This window comes from Pangasianodon hypophthalmus, chromosome 24 (genome assembly GCF_027358585.1).
Source record: "Pangasianodon hypophthalmus isolate fPanHyp1 chromosome 24, fPanHyp1.pri, whole genome shotgun sequence".
Taxonomy (NCBI): domain Eukaryota; kingdom Metazoa; phylum Chordata; class Actinopteri; order Siluriformes; family Pangasiidae; genus Pangasianodon; species Pangasianodon hypophthalmus.
Window position 1 is genome coordinate 14798728 of NC_069733.1, and position 18833 is coordinate 14817560.

An 18833-nucleotide genomic window follows, 5' to 3' on the forward strand; every position below is an offset into this window, starting at 1 on the left:
ACACCGACTTCACTCCCTGCCCCACCAAGCTCTGATCAAAGTGAGAGAGAAAGAAAAAAAGGAAGAAAGAAAGAAAGAAAGAAAGAAAGGAATTAAGGAAGGAAGAAAGAAAGAAAGACTTCAGTGGAAAAACATCAATAATTTCCTAATTTCCTGACAGATAAGTGATGACTGTTGAGCTGCATAATTTAATCACAATTATTAAATTTAACAGTAGGCTAAGACCTTTAAAAGTGTTTAAAAATATATACACTAACAAAATTAATCATGACTTTATACAAAATTATTAGGAATTTGAATAATTTAAAAAAAGGTATGACCCCTAATATCACCTCTAACCCTAACCATAATCTCAGAAATTGAGCAGTGTGAAATGTTTGAAAAATGAATGATTTTAATAAATGAGGGAATACTGAAAAAAAAAACCCAAAAATGACTCAACAGTTTAAGCAGCAATTTATTGCATAAATTATGCACTGAGAGCTGTGGTGTTGACTCGGGACCAAAATTTCACATCACACTCATCAATATTGACAATATGAGCTGAAATCACTAACTCTGTCTCCATTTCCAGACTGTGAGACAAAAAAAACTGATCTGAAGGATAAACTGGAAGATTATATGGATAATAATCGGCCTGTCAGTCCACAGTGTAAGTGCCCTGTCCCAGCAGTCCTCGTCTGGCCACTGAGTCCATGTAGTGTGCAGCCATGGCCTTCTTTCGTGCTTCAGGATCTCGGAAGGTGTCCAGAGCTGGTCCAATCTGCAGGAGGTGGAAAAGAAATAATCACATGACATGTGAGTATATACCCAGCGTAGCAGAGTGAGGTCCATGCAACATGCTACTGTAGGGGCTGTCTGGTTGTCCTAGACGTGGTACACTAAATTGGATTGTCAGTAAGGATTCTCGTGAAAAACAAGTCTCTTGGCTTGTCAGGGGATAACAAACTTTTTGCTGTGTAGATGTTCAGTATAGTGCTGGCTGCTACTTTTATAACAGCAGACAGGTTCAGGGGAAGTCTTGGCTGAAACATGTTCTTTGTACAATGTGTGTGTGTGTGTGTGTGTGTGTGCGCATGTGTTAGCTTGGCTGGTGGCAGGTGGGACACCACAAGAGCCTGATGAGCTGCAGTCATGGTGGAGAGACAAAAAGGTATAATATACACTCACAGGCCACGTTAATAGGAACACCATTGCACATTCATGCAATTATTCAATCAGCCAATCATGTGGCGGCAGCACAATGCATAAAATCATTCAGATACAGGTCGAGAGCTTCCGTTAATGTTCACATCAAACATCAGAATGGGGAAAATGTGATGTTCATGACTTGACTGTACCAGAGCCGCTGATCTCCTGGGATCTTCATGCACAACAGTCTCTAGAGTTGACAAAGAATGGTGAGAAATACAAAAAAAAAAAAAAAAGCATCCACTGAGCGGCAGTTCTTCAGGTGGAAACAGCTTGTTGATGAAAGAGGTCAGAGAAGAATGGCCAGACTGAGCTGACAGGAAGACAACTCAAATAACCACTTGTTACAAATGCGGTGAGCTGAAAAGCATCTCAGAGCACACGAGTCATCGAAGCTTGAGGCTACAGAGGCCACAGACTCACCACGACTAGACAGATGAAGAACTGATCACTCTCTAAGCCTTTTGTACTGTAATATAATAATTGTCTGATTTAGATGACTGGGTTAGTTTTTAATAAAAATATTCAGGATGATAGAAACAAGTCATTAAAGGTGGAAAATGCTCCACACAAGCATTTATTTCAGTAAAACAGCCTGAATACTGTCAAGGAGGCAACAGAAAACTGCTTGCTGGTGTAGCACATTTAGTTGAGAAATGTCTCAAACACCAGACCTGTCAGTCCAGAGTATATTATTCTATTTTCCTATTTTCCTACATGTTAAAAGCTAGCTTATATTTGTAACACATCTGAAAAGCTTGATAGATGCTTCAAACGCTGCAAACATTGCTTCACTAAGCTTTTTATCAAATCTAAGGGAACAGCTTGTTCAAAGGAGACAAAAACGTCACTGCATCACTACGGTTTATTTATATAATTTCCTTATTTGTTGTTTCTTCCTGCTTTATTTTGTAAGAAATCCCTTCGTCTCTCTCTCAAACACTTTTGGCACTTCAGTACGGTTTTTTTGAATTACAGAGAAAGAACATGCGTCCTACCAAAGGCAGAACGAGAGGCGTGAAGGAGAACCGCAACACAAACAAACAGATGATGGAGGGGAAGCAGAAAAAAACGCTGCACAGAGGAGATGCAAACGTCGAACCCCGAGCCATCGGGAGCACGAGCTGACAGGCCATAATGAGCGGAGGTAAATCTTTTATAAGGTTAACGTTCCCTCCTCACCGTCAGCTGTCATACAAGGCAGAATTTAGCGCAGTGAAAACAAGATGCATGATACCCCCCCACTCCCATCCTCAATCCCCAACACACTCATTAGAGCCGACTGAGGCTGGACGACAGGACGGGGGAGACCGCGTGCACCCAGCCACGGGATGTGTGGGTAAGTTTCAGAGAAGATGCATGCAGACAGGATGGGATGAAGGTGAGATGAAAGCAATGGAGAATAGAGGTGTAGGGTGGCAGACAAGAGATAGTGTGGGCATGCATATGTATGTGGGGGAAAAAAAAGGAGTGTGTATGTTTTGTAAGCATGTGTGTGCTTAGCATGTGTGTGTGTGGGAGCTGGGTAGCTCAGCAGGAGTCTGATTCCCTCATAATTGGAAGCACTGGGTATTGTCAATGGAGGATTTTCAAGCTTCACCGGCAGCCAGAGCTGTCAGGATGATCGGCCGCGCGACAGCGCAAAAGACCAATGGAAGAAGAACACTTTTGATTTAATTGGTGGCTTGAGCCGGGCCGATGATAGGGAGGGTGAGAGAGAGCCGGACTACTACACTGGATGTGTGTGTGTTGTAACAGAATCTGGAAAGAAATCATTACTTTCAATGCTGATTTTCCTCCCATGTGTCTTCTGACCCCAAGCTGTCTTGTCAAACACATACACACACACACACACACACTCTCTCACACACACACACACACACACATATGGGCGATAAAGTCATTACGCATTTACCCAGGCTTTGCCTCCTTCAAATCCAGGCTCGTGTATATAAATGAAACATTCAGAGCAGCTAAACTAAGGCTTATCATCACCGTCACCGATACACACCCCTCTTAACTGGGCAAACTGATCAAATAGGATTAGATATCAATATTTCTTTGGCTGTCAGAGATCAGCACACCTCCTGAATCGCTGGTCAAAGACGGAAAAGGCTGAGTGAGTGCTGAGTGTCTTACCTGCTGGAAGTGGGGCAGTTTCCACGTGGATGGTGGTTTCTCCAGAGGACGACTCTTGCGGAGGAGGGTGGTACGGGTGTCCTGGATCCTCGCAAGCTGAACCTGTGAGAAAGAAACAAAGTAGATAGATATACAGCTTCATAAATCAGATAATATTCACAAAGGGAAGGCTGAGAAATGTAACATGATAGCTCCCTGCATTACATCACGAGAGCATCATAAGATCTGTTTCTGTACCAATTTCCTTTTTCTTCCTTTTTCTTCCTTTTTTCATTTTAAAAATGATTGATTTGTATAGACTCCACTGTAAAAATGCTGCACTTCATTGTCATAATCTATGTATTTTTAGTCTTTTGTTCTTTTTTCTTTTTCTTATATCTCTTTTTAATCTAGAAGCTTTTTAAATATTTTACTATTATGTTATTAAACTTTCAAATGTCTTTTATGCCTATGTATTTGTAAAGCTCTTTAAATGACCTCATTTTATAAAAGGAGCTATGTAAATAAAACTGCCTTGCCTTAATATACTTTAAGAATCTAACCACTGTTCTGTTCTTAGTGCTGTAACTACAGTGCCTTGCATAAGTATTCACGCCCCCTCGGACTTTTCTGCATTTTATAGTGTTACAGCCTGGAACAGAAATGGATTTGATGTCATGAATCTACAAAAACAGCTCATAATACTGAAATGGAGGGAAAGATCAGTATAATCGTTAAAAGTATTTACAATAAAAAAAAGTGGTGACTGCATAAGTATTCACCCCCATTGCTGTAAAACCCCTAAAGTCACATAGTTAGTTAAATGGAATTAATTTGTGTGCAGTTAAAGTGTCAAGTTATCCGAGTTTGTTAAAGAACATACCTAAGCAAACAGAATTATGAAGATCATGAAGCTATCAAAACAAGTCCAGGAGAAAGTTCTGGAAAAGTATCAATCAGGGTTTGGTCCCAAACTGTGATCCATCCCACAGAGCACAGTTAAAAACAGGAAAGCACATGGCATAACCATGGTTCTGCTTAGAGGGGATTAGTAACTACTTCAGAGGAGTAACTACTTCAGTATTATGGGTTTTTTTGTGTAGATTCATGACAAATATAGTTCATTTAAATTTGGGGTTGTTACACTACAAAATGTGGAAATGTTCCTGAGGTGTGAATACTTATACAAGTTACTGTATTTGCGATGCCTTTATAATTGTATACCGTCATTCCCCTGAATATGATATACATTGCTATGATATTACCTTCTTATTCTGGTGCTCCAGCAGCGCTCTGTCTTTGGCCTGTTGCTCCTCCAGCCACCTCTGGCCGTACTTGTACTCCAACAGCGCTGAGATCGGAGTGGAAGGCCTGCAGAGGATAATAAATAAATGTGTTTTCAGTTGAGCATCCTTTCCATCCTTCCTTTATTTTTTATGCCCATCTACCCGTAAGCGACATCTTACGGCACGCCACAGCTGAGTAATTGGGGCCTGTGATATATCTTAATTATGATCTCTGGTAAGATGCCGATCTCGGCTCCACCTCCTGCTGTTCATTTTATTGCATCATTAGTACACACCACATGTCTCAGTGAGCGCTAGATAAACATCCTGATGACTTTGGACAGAAATGGCAAAGAAAACTCCAGGCCACAGTTTCGTCCAGAGATGGAAAATACTGCCAAACACTGGCTAAGAACGGTGTGTTTGTTTGCTGCAACCTTTTTGTTACCCTCAACTCTTTGGTGTCTGATGTTAGGAGCAGGTGGAACACAGGGAAAACAATTTTTCACACTGAGATGAAGGCTTCTATAGCTACACGACACTACATTTGAATTGGTGAATATGTGATATATTAGATAGGAGGGGCATGCAGGGTTCATGAGAGCATTGAGGTCTTCTGAACACATTTTAGTAATATATGACATGCACAACATTATTTAATTTCCAACAATCCAACAGTGTTCAGGCAAAACAGCAGTCCAATTAAGGATCCTGCAAGTAACAGTGGAGCCGATTAAGGTTATGAAGCAAAGCAAACACTCCTGATGATATCTGCGATATACTCACAAGAATGTATCATCGTAATCCTGATTTTGTGTTATATCATCATATTGCCCAGCTCTAGTTTTTTTTTATATTTAAATGGTTCAAAGGGCAACATCCAGTGGTAAGCTAGTAACTTAGTCTTTCCCCTGTGTGTGTGCGCAGTTCTGCATTATATATGTGAATATACAGCATGTATACTGTGTATTCTGCATTATACATGTAGAGCGTACAAATAAATATGGCTGGGACGACACTCTGCTAGCATCGTAGTGCTGCCTCATTAGGGCTGACCTTGGCATTGGTGAGTAGCATTTGATGGATAGAGAACAGGACCAAACAAGTCCCTGAGGAGCCATGATCTTATCTTTTATTGCTCCATCCCTTCCTCCAGACTGAACAGACACACGCCGTCCGCTCTCACACCCCATGCATCAAGCGTGGAATAAATCTGACACAGAGTAATGCGTGCATGTGTGTGTGTGTGAGAGAGAGAGAGACTGAGTTCATGTGCGTTATTATTTTTGAATAATTCAGCTCCACTGCAACACCTATGTGTTAGAGGAGGAAAAAGTGAGAGTAGATTTATAGAGAGAGGGAGCTCGAGGCAGCGTTCACTCTGCTAGCTGCTGTGATAACCCTGCTTTAGCTCTAACTACAACCCTCGTGGCGTATCTCTGCACACATTCACAGTCAGATGTCTTCCACTGTAGATTTTTCTCTTTCCTCTTTCCAAAAACACACCTGTCCTCTAAACCACTTCTCTCTTTCAGTCTCTTGACTCAGAAGATATCCTAGGAACACTTTTACACACTATGAACACTCATTTGCCTTTGGTCTCCAGACAGGATACTGATAATATGCATAACGAAGTGGTTCCCAAGATACCCATCTGACCTCTTATGCTCAGAGCTGAAAACAATCTGTGTGTGTCAAAATGAGACAAAATGAGATCTCTTAGTAGTGTAGTGTAGTGATCATTTGCCAAAGTTTATTTCTCTTTTTTTTAAATGCCCGTTTCTGGCTGCTTTATAAGGCAACATTACAATTATCACACAATTTATCACACAATTCAGTATTTCAGTGTTTTTCTTTTTTCGGTTCTTCTGAAACTCATACCGTGTAGGAACGCCGAATGTGATGTCCTGTGGTAGTCGTACTGGAGCAGACCTGAAGCTTTTGGACACGGCTGGGCGCCTGATGTCATGAGTGGCACGGTACTGCTGCAGCTCTTTGGCCGTGACCAGACCAGACTTTACACTTTCTCGATTCAGAGCCACAAAGTCCTGCTCTGCCTTCCTGTACTGCGCAGAGTTGGAGAAGGACAGAGAAGGAGTGTGCCAGCTGGAAAGGGCTGAGAGCAGACAGACACAAGCCAGAGATCAGCAGAGGAGCAAACATACACTGGATAAATAATGCTACATGTACTCACAGTTTGGAGACACAGACTGGATACAAAGATCTCTCATGGTTATATGGGTGATGTTGAATAAAATTTGAATGATTTTTTTTCTCATTAAGCCCGACCCCAGTTTCCACCCATGTACACAAAGCTCCGCTCCCAAAACCATACCGTGGTTCAACTAGAGTTAGCATGCTAACTAGAGTTACCATTAGCAAGCACTGTCATGACATCACTTTCAAGTGCATTCAGACATTCAACTACTTGAAAGCCAATTTACAACTCTCTAAACATGCAACATCTCCTCATAATGATTTATGAGGATGTGAAGGGGTGTTTGGGGGCGTGTCTATAAAATGAGTGACAAGAGGTCAATCCAAATACAAACAAACATTCAGGACCAGAAGGCAGGTTTCCAAACTGGGTTTTTTTTCTCCAGTTATATAATACAATTGTTCTAAGGCAATAGCTTAAACTATTATTATTTTTAGCATTTATGCATAATTTTCAACATTATTTGTATTAGTCAGAAATGAAAAATGTTGACTATTGCATCTGTAAGGTCAATGTTTATTAGGCTACATGAGACTTACATACACCCCTTATTGGCCACTGATAAACAAAAAGACTGTCTTTTCAATTCCCACCTCCCAAAAATATGCACTTATGTGGATTGGCTGCTATAAATCCAGGATGTATTCCCAATGTTCCCAGTAAAGTCCCGGGATCCATCAATAAAGCACTTAATGAAGGTAAATGAATTCAAAGTCCTACATCTTATTATTTTCAGACATTTTTTGTATCTCATGAGTGTCTATAAAAAACATTTCAAGTGATTTCTACTCTTAAAATGTATTTTAAATGAATACACTCATAGACCAATCACAGTAAATATAATATGTCGATAAAGTCAGTGATTTTAAACCATTTGTAACATTAAGGAGAGTTTTTGTCACAGCTGAACTGAAGAAACTAAACTAAGTACAAAATTCCCATTTTCTCTGTTTTGCTGCAACTCTTTATGGTTTAAAAAACACTAAAATAAAGGAACATCCATTTCCTATATATATATATATATATATATATATATATATATATATATATATATATATATATATATATATATATATATATATATATATATATATATATATATATACAGGCAGCATTATGGATTTGTTTTTTTGTTTGTTGTTTGGCATTTAAGTTTGAAAAGAAACAGTTAAAGATGCTCAGGGTTCATTTTATCACCTACCCTCTGCCGCTCCACCATCTTGGAGGGTGGTCACTGCACCGTAAACAAAATCTGGTCCTGGATAGGACAGTCCTCTGGATTTGGTCTTCCCAAGTTTAGGCTATAGATAATAAGAAGAAAAAAGAAAAAAGAGGGCTCCTTTGTGTGTACTGGGTTACTGGAAGGTTAAAAGTTCAAATCCAGGTACCGCAAATCTAACGCTATTCAGGCTGTTAACAATCAACTGCTCAGCTCCATTTTAAGTCGCTTTGGATGAAAGCATCTCCTACATTGATAAATGTAAATACTAGGGAGTGGCGAAATAACAAAAATAATTATATCACAATATTTCAAAGCATTTCACTGATACTTGATATATAATACAGTATATCACTATATATAGGTTTGTTAACAAGATACCAGCAAAACAGACAAACAGCCCTATTGTACAAAGATCACGCTTTTGAATCCATAAGATGCCACAGCCATCTGTGGTCTGGAGCCTAGGGAGCAAAATCGGCCGTGCTCTCTAATACTTTCTCTCCCCTGTCAATCACAGCAACACTAGCCAATCATGGGCATCTTTGAAATCATGTATGCGGAAGAGGGCAGATAGCACTCTCTTTCGAGTGTGTTATGCTGCCCTGTGACATAGCATGAGCAGCAGTTTGAAAAGATATGGTTGGCTGTCTTCAAGTATCTCAGAGGAAACACTTATTAGCCTTCACCCTCCCCTGTTGATAGCTGTCTTATGATAGAGGAAAGCTGTTTGGTGGGTGGAAATTGGCAGGTGACCAGAGGAAAGGGGTTTTGAATGTTTAATTCAAAAGGAAATGGGGTTTAAAAAATGTTTTCTGTATACCTCAGTAAAATGTACTGTGCTATACTTTATCATGATATTGATATTATATTGTTATAATACCCCACCCTACTCTATACTTCTACAATATCCAGCACTACATTCCCAGAATATCTGAAAGCTTTGAATCAGTGTCAGTGTATTATATTTCTGACTCCTTACTTAACTTTCCACCAAACTGTAAGAACATGCCCTCTGCCACAGTCAAGAACATGCAGGACTCAGTCTGCATTCCTAACAGGTTGTAGTCCACTTACATCACATAATGCACGACTTACAACACAAGACTCGTAACTACAAGGCGACTGAGAAGTATAAAGCAGGAGAAAGGAACAGCGTGAGGCTGTCATTGAGAATCTACAGGAGCTGATTGCTTGGCAGAGCCACTGGCTGCTGTTCTGTAGATATTCAAAGTAAAACACCTTAAGGCCTTGTTTTAAGAGTGATGTACTATAGATTAGATATCAAAACTGCAGCGAGGATGACAACCGAATTGTTGGCGAGTGAGCACGGAGAAACTTATGTTATCTGAGGTTTGCAGTAAAAGAACACTTTGATCCGGTGTTTCTTTATCATACTGTAACATGAACAATCTAGTTTATAGGGTAGAATGCAAGCACGTCAATCATGATTCAAAATTGTGAATTTGTTTGTGCTTTTGTGGAAGACAAAGCTCTGCTACATGAGACTGTAAAAGTGTAAGAGGGTTCATCAATCTGTCCTGAACACAAAACTGGTTTAAAAATAACTGCTGTATTCCCAACTGTTTTCAGTTTAGCTATCTATGTGTGAAAATGGATTAGATAGCATTGGACCCCCCACAAATGATCCTCAAGCCTCGATTTTGAGAATGCCCCTACTGTGGATCATGTAAAGATAATGGTGACCGCCGGATAGTGAGCAAAAGCCACAGGATCTCCAGACGTTTTCTGATTCGCACCCAGACTGACCTGTCCGGAACCTTTGGTTAACATCTTTGCTGAAACACATTTAAATCTTTCCCCAATCTTAAAAGGTCTATCTCGTGGGTCTGTGCCACTGTGCTGTGCTCGGCCATCCCTTTAATCCTCTCAGCAATTTCAATCTGCAGATTGTTTTGAAGGGATCATTTAGAGATGCTTGAAGGAACGTGTTGACTGCTGGCGCAAAACGGCTAATCGGACCCCTCCGAACATTATTGTCCCCTTTCAGGACCAATAAAGGCCTTGAAAGAGAAGGGGACAACAAAAAAGGCAAATCAGGAGGGGGATTATGTTAAGCAAAAGCTCCTTTTATATTCTCATTTACTGGTGATCTGTCCCTTTATTGTGTTTTGATTAACCAGGCATGGACCTGCTGAAAAAGAGGGGAGAATGGAACTGCTCCACAAGTGGGGTCAGTGGGAGCATATTATTCACACAGTCTTAAAGGGACAGAGAATAGGGCACATAATCATCCCTTAGTGAAGACACCCCTTCTGTCTATCCTCAGTCTATTCCCTCTCGCTGGTTTTAATTTCGCCACGCCTTTGTCCCAGTCTTGCTCGTGTATGCTTTTAGGATTTGGCTCAGCTGAGCTTAGCTTAGCGCTGACCCTAAGAGTTTATCTGTGCAGTCTATGGTCACATCACTCTCCCACACACACACACACACACACACACACACATTCATGTCCTCATATTGGCCTATCTTTACACAGGCTGTCTCTTTCAGATGACATCTGTGACTGTCTAAGCAAGATTTAGACATTTAGACGGTCATAATCAGCTGGTGTGCGGACTCCAGACCGCTGTGTGTCTTTTTATTACCAGCCTCAGCCTATAATCTAATATACTATCACTTAAGGGCTTATTTCTCTTAATTAGGCATATTTTGTTAAACACTTACAACTAGTGGACCCTTTACAGTTCATTCACTTCATTTAGTTTTGGAAATAAAATGATTGGCTGGCATATTTATTTTGTGGAAGACTTGACCTTATCACTGCAAAAAAGATATCTTAGCATGTAAAAAGTTCTTAAATGTAGTTGAATTGTAATATTCTAATGGCTGATAATTTTGCTTTTGTCTAGAAATACAGTAAATGTCTAATTGCCAATAGACAAAAGACAAGTTCTTAATGTTAAATTATTAAATTAAATTAATTAACTTAAAATTAAAAAAAGAAAAGTCTAGAAATAGGTTTAATAAGCTCATATTTGTATTATAATAATCTCATGAAAATTATTAGATACATTTGCCTAAATTCAAGATGTGAATGAGTGTGTAAGCATGTGTGTGTGTGTGTGTGTGTGTGTGTGTGTGTGAATCCTTTCTCCTAGAGCCCACACTCCAGAAAGTGTCTCTGGATCCACTGTGACCCTGACCAGGTGGTTACTGAAGAGGAATGAATGTATGAGTGAACAAAGTATGGAGTCATGTATTTTAAACATTGTCTGGTGGAACAACTGCCCTTAGACTTCCAGTTAAACACGATATACTTTTCTCAGTTCAAGGGATGTCAAAATTACAGTATAGATGCTGTACATAGAGATTAAGCTAAAAAAAAAAAAAAGATGACAAAGTGCTGGTGTATTTTAAAAAGAAAATAACTTTAGTAGACCTTTAACGTAAATAAATTAATTTATTCATTCACTGATTCATCTTAAGTAAATAAGTACTTTATCCTGGTCAGGGTCACGATCATCGGATCCAAAGACAATCCAGCTAATTCTGGGCACAAGGTGAGAGAATACACCCTGGAGGTTGCGCCAGTCCATGACGGGGCACCATATACACACAGTCACACAGTCATTAACATCTAGGAACAATTAAGTGTAGCCAATCTGCCTGTTAGCATGCTTTTGGGAAGTGGGAAAAAAAACAGAGAACCCAGAGGAAACCCACACAGGGTTCCCATGAGGAGAACATGCAAAACTCTGCACAGACAGTAACCCGAGTTCAGGATCGAACTGGGGACCCTGGAGCTGTGAGGCAGCATTACTATCCACTAAATAACCAACTAACTAAATAAATAAATAAATAAAAAGAGAAAGAAAGAGGATGGAAAACAGTGATGATCATCCTAAGATTCGACACACAGTGAGCCATGAGCCAACGTCTAGATTATGTGGTTTTTGGAAAGAAGGCCTCCGAAATGTGCCTAGTTTCTGCAGTCGCAAAGTTTGGTTTAATCCGTTCAGTTATTGCCCCTGAAGCCTCTCATCTCGTCTGACTCCTCCCTGACAGACAGGCACCAGGAGTTTCTTTTCCCGAGTCCCACACTGAGATGAGGAGTCGATGGTGATGATTAGAAGATAATGGCGAGTAATGCGTCCCGATCTGTCTGCGCTCATTCAGATCAGCGCCATCTGGTGCCTGGCCAGAGCACAGCAGGCTTAAACCTAATCTCCAGCTCTCGCTCAGTAAAAGGGGAATACTCTGTGTATTTGTGTGCATTACAAATAATAAATCTTATCTTTATATTAGAATTCATCATTGTATGGAGATGTTTTTTTCCCCTTTTGTTACTCTTTTACAGTCCATAAAAATTAGCACAAAGATATAAGAATATAGAGTGGTTATAGATTCATCAATTATATTCCAATCTATTATCACATGCCAGCACAAAGGCATTCAAATCTTACTTTTATTTCAAACGGTATTAATCATCTAGGCACAATGAGCCAGTGTTGATCTGTATTTTTTTTTTTTAAATATAGGCCCACATTTATTCACACACATGAAACATCAGGTTTTTCCATTATCAAAACGGCAAAATCTCTGAAATCTTCATATCAATCTATTCAACCCCAGCAATCCCCAAACACACACAGATGTACGTGCACACACACACACACACACACACACACACACTCACACGCACACACCTTCTTTCCCTTTAAAATGCACACCCTTCCTATTATGAGTGGCTAATCCTGCAGCTCTGGGCATAATTGATGAGATGCTTCCAAATACAAGAGCAGTTAATTGGCATCATGTGTCTGGGTTACCTCTTGCAGTAAAAATGAGTACATAATGCATAATATCTGTTTTTAACTTACACAGTTTAAGGCAAAAACTCTGTTAAATTAGCTAAAGAAATATTATAGATACAGGCCTATATGTATATATTTGTTTGATGGCATCTCTAAAAATAGTTGGATTAAAAACCTAAATGTATAATTACATGAATATCACACACCCCTAGTTGTTGGTAAGTTGGTAAATCACAATGATGTATGTGTGTACCTTTCATTACTTCCTCATTACATTGATTCATCAGGTACACACTCATTATGTCTCCCAAGCAATGTGACGTATACGCTCCTGCACTCCCTCAGCTATGATAGACTACACATGGGCAATGGTCACTTTACGCAGCTCATTTGCATGGGGTTATTTATTACGTGAGCGCTTTATGGTTTATGCATTGGGCTTTGTGTTTATGTATCTGTGTCGCTGGGTTTGCACCTACACTGGGCCCAGCTGGATACCATTAATAATGAGCTAGTGCATTGCTACAGCGTCCTTATGGAAGATGAAATAGTTTGGCCTAAGAGTTAGTGAGCTTGCGAACCTGAATACAATCCTGACATATTCTGCATTTATAAGATATATATTTTAGTTGCCCTTAATACAAATTTAGCTTATGTCCATGAAAGTTTTAGACATCATGTCACATTGGTATAACCTGATATAATTTCTAGCTTTCTGCATCCTCACAAGTCTGTATATGAGTTACTGATGGATTTGTGTTCTGATCAATGCAGTACATTTTGCTTACATACTGTACAGATGTAATACACAAATTGCCTGCTTTCTCCTCACACATGCTACAGAACACAGTGTGCTTAAGCTAATGCTAATGAGTATGAATAGGAGGCTGCGAAAGGGACCCAGCCGGCCTGCTGCCCAGCAGGTCCCATTCAAGTCACTGAGAACAACAGAAGCCCCAAATCTGCCCCCCTGATCTCTCATTTACTGGCCATCAGGGAACGCAGGCATGAAAATGGGATTTATTGGCCATGCCTCATCAAAAGGGAATTAAGTGTGGAGGAGAGGAGAGGAGAGGAGGATAAGATTCTTCTAAGTTCTTGTTCAGCTCAAGAAAACACAACCCATTTTATCACGCACGTAGCAATAAAATGCGCTAGCTTAGACACAAAGCCAAAGCGCTGGTCTAGACACATGTGCTACTCCACACAACTTAGTCCAATCCATCTCATGTACACCCTGAGCACCATTAGCACTGGTGTATATTACTGTGATACATGTTCACTTTCCCAGCAGGACAGCCATACATCAGAACTGCCTGAAGCACACACAACTTCACTTATGACAAACTGCTCTTTTACACTATACCAGGAATCCCACAGCAGTTACTGTAAGCAAAGTACAAAATTCTCTCATAGTGTGTGATGTGTCACAGTAAATCCTGATAATATCTCTGGATTAAATCATTTTAAGGCCCAGCGATCTTCAGTAATCTGCCGAGAATTTGTTTTCCGCATAAGTTTAATTTGATCATGTAGTCTAATATTGCATATTAGTATTTTTTTTATTTACTCACAGTAATGTTTTCTGGTTGTTAATATTTTCAAATGATTTTACAGTTCTTACCTGTGATCCGTGTGAAATTTGGCACTTCAAATTAAGCCAAATGGATTCTTATTCAGTTTTGTTCACCCTGGTTTCTCACTACAAAGAATATCATGTTAAAGTTGAACACCCCACTTAGTGCTCTACATGCACAGTAGAACGCCATTTCAGATTCAGGCCCAGAAATGGCTTGAACTTCTCGTATTTTTGTGGTATTTTACCGTCACACAACATTCTCTCTGTTTTCTTTAAAGGTTAAAGTATTGGCGCCCTTGGTGTTTGGATCACTTGCCACCATTTCTCCAGTCTAATAGTATCTGGTGCTTAGTAGTTCACCCTGTGAACACACATTTCACCATAAAATAAGCTATAAGGAGTGATGAAATACTGAAGTTTGGGAGAAAGACCACTCCTGAAGCTATACCTTCTTCCTAGTCAACTCTCTATAAATTCCTCTCTCTCTCTCTCTTTCTCTAGTAGTGAATGAGTTCCCTTAACCTCTGTCCAGAGGAAAAGTGCCGGTAGTTTCCAACCTCTGTCTCTCACAACACACAAATAGTCTTTGGAGGTCTGAGGGTGAATGTTCTGCATTACAGCTCAAACCCAAGTCACAAGAGAGGAGAAACAGAGAAACATCAGGCAATGCCAAAATGACAAAAGCCTTAATCCTCACAGATGACTCCTCCATTGTTCCGGAGCAAGGCCAAAAGCTGTAGCTAAAATGGCTCACAATGGAAACGAACGAGAAATCCTTGATCTTGTGGGACTATAGCAACACGCACACGGTTCATTATCATAGTCATTTAAATACAGTAATCCTATTTTCTGCATCAGTCAAAAGGGGCATATCAAATAACCCTGGAGAACGGTGAGAAGCAGAGGAGGGGTGCGACCAGGCAAAGATCAGAATGGCTGGAGGAGTGTAAAAGGATGGGAAGGAGGTGGGGTGGGAGAGCTTGGCTGTGTCAGGACATTATGTTTAAGTAATGCTGATAACGAATGGAGAAATAAAGGATTGAACTGGCTTGTTTCATCCTCCTTTCTGCTCCACTGGAAGAGCTGATGAAGTTGAAGGATGAAGGATATGTTACGAGACGCAGCAGTGGATAAAGAAGGTGAGATAGAAAGAAAACTGGGGGATTAAAAGGAGATGTGTGAATCATTTTGAATACTTAGAGGTCCAGAGTTTTTAAGTGAAGCTAAACCAGTAGGTGGTATTTGGTGGTTCCTCTCAGCCAACATGAGCTTGAGAATTATTTATAGACAATTATTATTTAACTCCTATGATTTAAGGAAATATACTGCCATCTGGTGGTTGTATTATAAAAGTTGCTTATAAACTCAGATAGATTTCTTATCTTAAGAAATCTAAGTCTTTAAGATATATTTTGATTTGAAAGAAATAGCTCTGATTGCAGTAGTGTGATGTATTTACAAGCCCTTACCTTCATTATAAGAGGATTTGTGATCATTGAGTTTCTGAACACTCCAACATGTGCAGAGTCCATCTCCACCACCCTGCAACCAGATTTCAATACAAAATGCAAAGTTAACTCTTTTTTTTTTAATCTAAGAGCAAACCAAAGAGATAAGTTACCTAGCATGTAGTTAACTAAGTTACCTGGAGGAGCCGCCGGACAACCCGGAAGTCCTGCGACAATCCCTTTAATCTATTAAATTCAGTAAACAAACCTAGCAGTGATGAAATTTGGAGATAATCGTGTTTAAGCTGAATTTCTCCAGGACTAGATAAGAACTGAATTCAGTTTGAATAGCCGGATTTCGAAAGCACACAGCTCCGGATCCTGGGCCTTTCGCGTCCTTTCTCTGTTGCCATGGAGACGTGACGCTCCTGGTGAAATGCTGCATGGTTTATATTCAGGGTTTTTTTTTGTTTTTGTTTTTTTCCATTTAAACCATTAACTAACTACTATTTAACTACATTGTTTAAAAGAATGTATTGTTTTCCTGTATGAAATACACCAAAGAATGAAGGGTGGTCAAAATACTGTAAATAGATATAGGGTGATATATATTCAGATATATTGGGACAGGTTTTGAATTTCCAATCTGTCCATCATGCTGAAAAAAAAAAAAAAAAAAACTCAGAGACTTTGTAATGGTTTTAACTGTTATAATGGGAATTGTATTGGTTTTAATGGAAACTCTAATGGTCCCTGTTCTCTACTGGTAATATCCTGCCTTCTACTGGTGGTATGTTATGTCTAGTGTCTAGTGGATACCATTAAAGACCAGTAATGATAATGTAATGGTTTTAATGGTTAGCTGATGGTTGTAATGGTATTTGTAGTGGAAACCATTACAATTTCTCTGATGGTTTCTGTTTTTTCAGCATGGTAGGCTTTCTTATACATTTCTAAAATCCTCAAGGTGTTGAATATCTACCTGTGAAGGAAAAAATACATTATATTCTAAAGTACCATGATTTCAAATTTCTTTCGTCAAGACTGAAACCATTTTTAATGACATGTTTGGTACTTTGGTACTTTGGTAATTTAGGCCTTTCATCTCTTTAAACCTTATTTATTAGCAGCGTACTTGTTCATGGTATCAATAAATCATATTTCAATAACAGGATCTAAATTCATCATCAACACATTCTAGTATTGTATGAACACAGCAAAGGAAAATGACTATATACTGAAAGGTTGGCCTGAGTAACATTCTATTCTATTTGCATTTCGTTATTTTCCAAATTCATAACCAAACCTCAGTTTGAAGAGATTAAGTAAAAATCACAGCAAAAACACCACTAACACCATTTCCAATATCAAACTCTATAATGATATGAACACAGTACAGTAAGTAAAAACCTCAGTGACAGTCTGTATTTCCCAGTCCACCAATTACTCCCCTGCTTCTTCAGAGGTTTCTTTAAAAATATATATACATATATATATTTAATACACATAAAATCAATAAATGCATAGTTTAACCACAGAAGTGGGTGTTTAATGCATTTATATCCCTTCCCTTTCCCTCTTTCCACTTACTGTATTTTAAGACTTTCCCAATTAACCTGGGGTACCTTTTGGCAATATTTTGACATCTTGAAAAAATAAATAATCATAAGCAAGTTTTTCAGGGCCGTCCTTTTTTCTCTCTCTCTCTCCAATCACTGATGATATTGAACAGTATTTTGCTTTACTTTACTTTTGGAGAAACCAAGCAAGCACTCAGTGACCCCTAGCGACAGGTGTATGCACGTGCCCCAGGCTTCCAAATATGAACACTGAGAGTTGACAAGTGTCTCACACACAGACACACACACACACACACACACACACACACTCGAAACACACACAACACCTGGCACAGATTGCTTTTTTATTACAACTGCCGGAATAAAAGGTTTAGTATAAATCTGCAGCCCAGCAACCAGTGGGCATGAAACTAGATGGAGACCCTGTCAATCACCCTGCATCAGCCAATTAGGTAACAGATTTTCACTGTCACGCCCAAATTGCATCGGCCAATCAAAAACGTGTGTGTGTGTGTGTGTGTGTGCTTGCGTGTGTGTGTGTGTGTGTGTGTGTGTGTGTGTTTTACTGGAATATAATTATATATATTGAATAAAAATAAAATCAATATCACTTTGCACTTACTCAGTCTCTCTCTATCTCTCCACATATATATATATATATATATATATATAAGATTATATCAGTCTCTCTCTCTCTCTGATATATATATATATATATATATATATATATATATATATATATATATATATATATATATATATATATATATAGGCCAATGCAAAATGTGATTGACGGCCATAAGCAGTTATTTTATTGGTTCCCCATATTCCCGCCCACTGCTTCTCCAGGCTTCCCTTAATTCCCCACCCCTTCTCTAGACTTCCCCTAATCAAAAAAAAAAAAAAAAAAGGACAAGCCAGAGTCAATCAGCAAGATAAAAATAATAAAGCAAGATCCTTTAATACAAATGATCTCTTTTGCTGGATTTACTAATGATTCATACAGGATGACTGAAATATGGGTCTTTAATTCAGTTTAATTCATCATCACACCTCCAGAAGCTTGTTGAGGTAAGCTGGCTTTAAGTTTGTAAAATTACTAGCTAGTTGTGATTTTGTTGATATTCCCAACTTTCACTGTCAGCATTCATTCTAACATGGTTATTAAATATTAGCTAAGCAGTAAGCCAAACTGTAGGTGTATCTGGATTCTGGATACTAAACAAAGCAACAGATAAATAAAACAAATGTTTGGATTGCTCATTGTTGATCAGTTTATACTTTTGAATACTTGAGGACATTTAAATGTAGATTTTTGCCTTTCCTTTCAGCAGAAGTACTCGGTCTACAGTAGTCAGTTAGATGTGCTTTATACATTAAACATGGCCTGGTTTAATGTGGCCTGGTATGTTTTCCTCA

At 39.1% G+C, this 18833-nt stretch overlaps 2 protein-coding genes across 2 annotated transcripts in view; one reads left to right on the top strand and one right to left on the bottom strand.

Moving 5' to 3' along the window:
• Window positions 1–20: 20 nt before the first annotated feature.
• On the bottom strand, window positions 21–16237 carry cfap77 (cilia and flagella associated protein 77). Its single transcript, XM_026931471.3, has 7 exons — window positions 16032–16237; window positions 15856–15928; window positions 8015–8114; window positions 6477–6711; window positions 4575–4680; window positions 3331–3432; window positions 21–763 (listed from the first exon to the last, which is right to left on the bottom strand). Exons 2-7 carry the CDS (start codon window positions 15916–15918, stop codon window positions 641–643), a joined length of 729 nt encoding a protein of 242 aa, XP_026787272.1. The 5' UTR covers window positions 15919–15928; window positions 16032–16237; the 3' UTR covers window positions 21–640.
• A 2137-nt stretch (window positions 16238–18374) lies between these two features.
• Window positions 18375–18833, top strand: part of hs3st1l2 (heparan sulfate (glucosamine) 3-O-sulfotransferase 1-like 2) — a 48332-nt gene continuing 47873 nt past the window's right edge. Inside the window, exon 1 of the mRNA XM_026931034.3 lies at window positions 18375–18485. The gene's annotated coding sequence lies outside the window, so the exon portion shown is untranslated. The remainder of the gene's footprint in view (window positions 18486–18833) is intronic.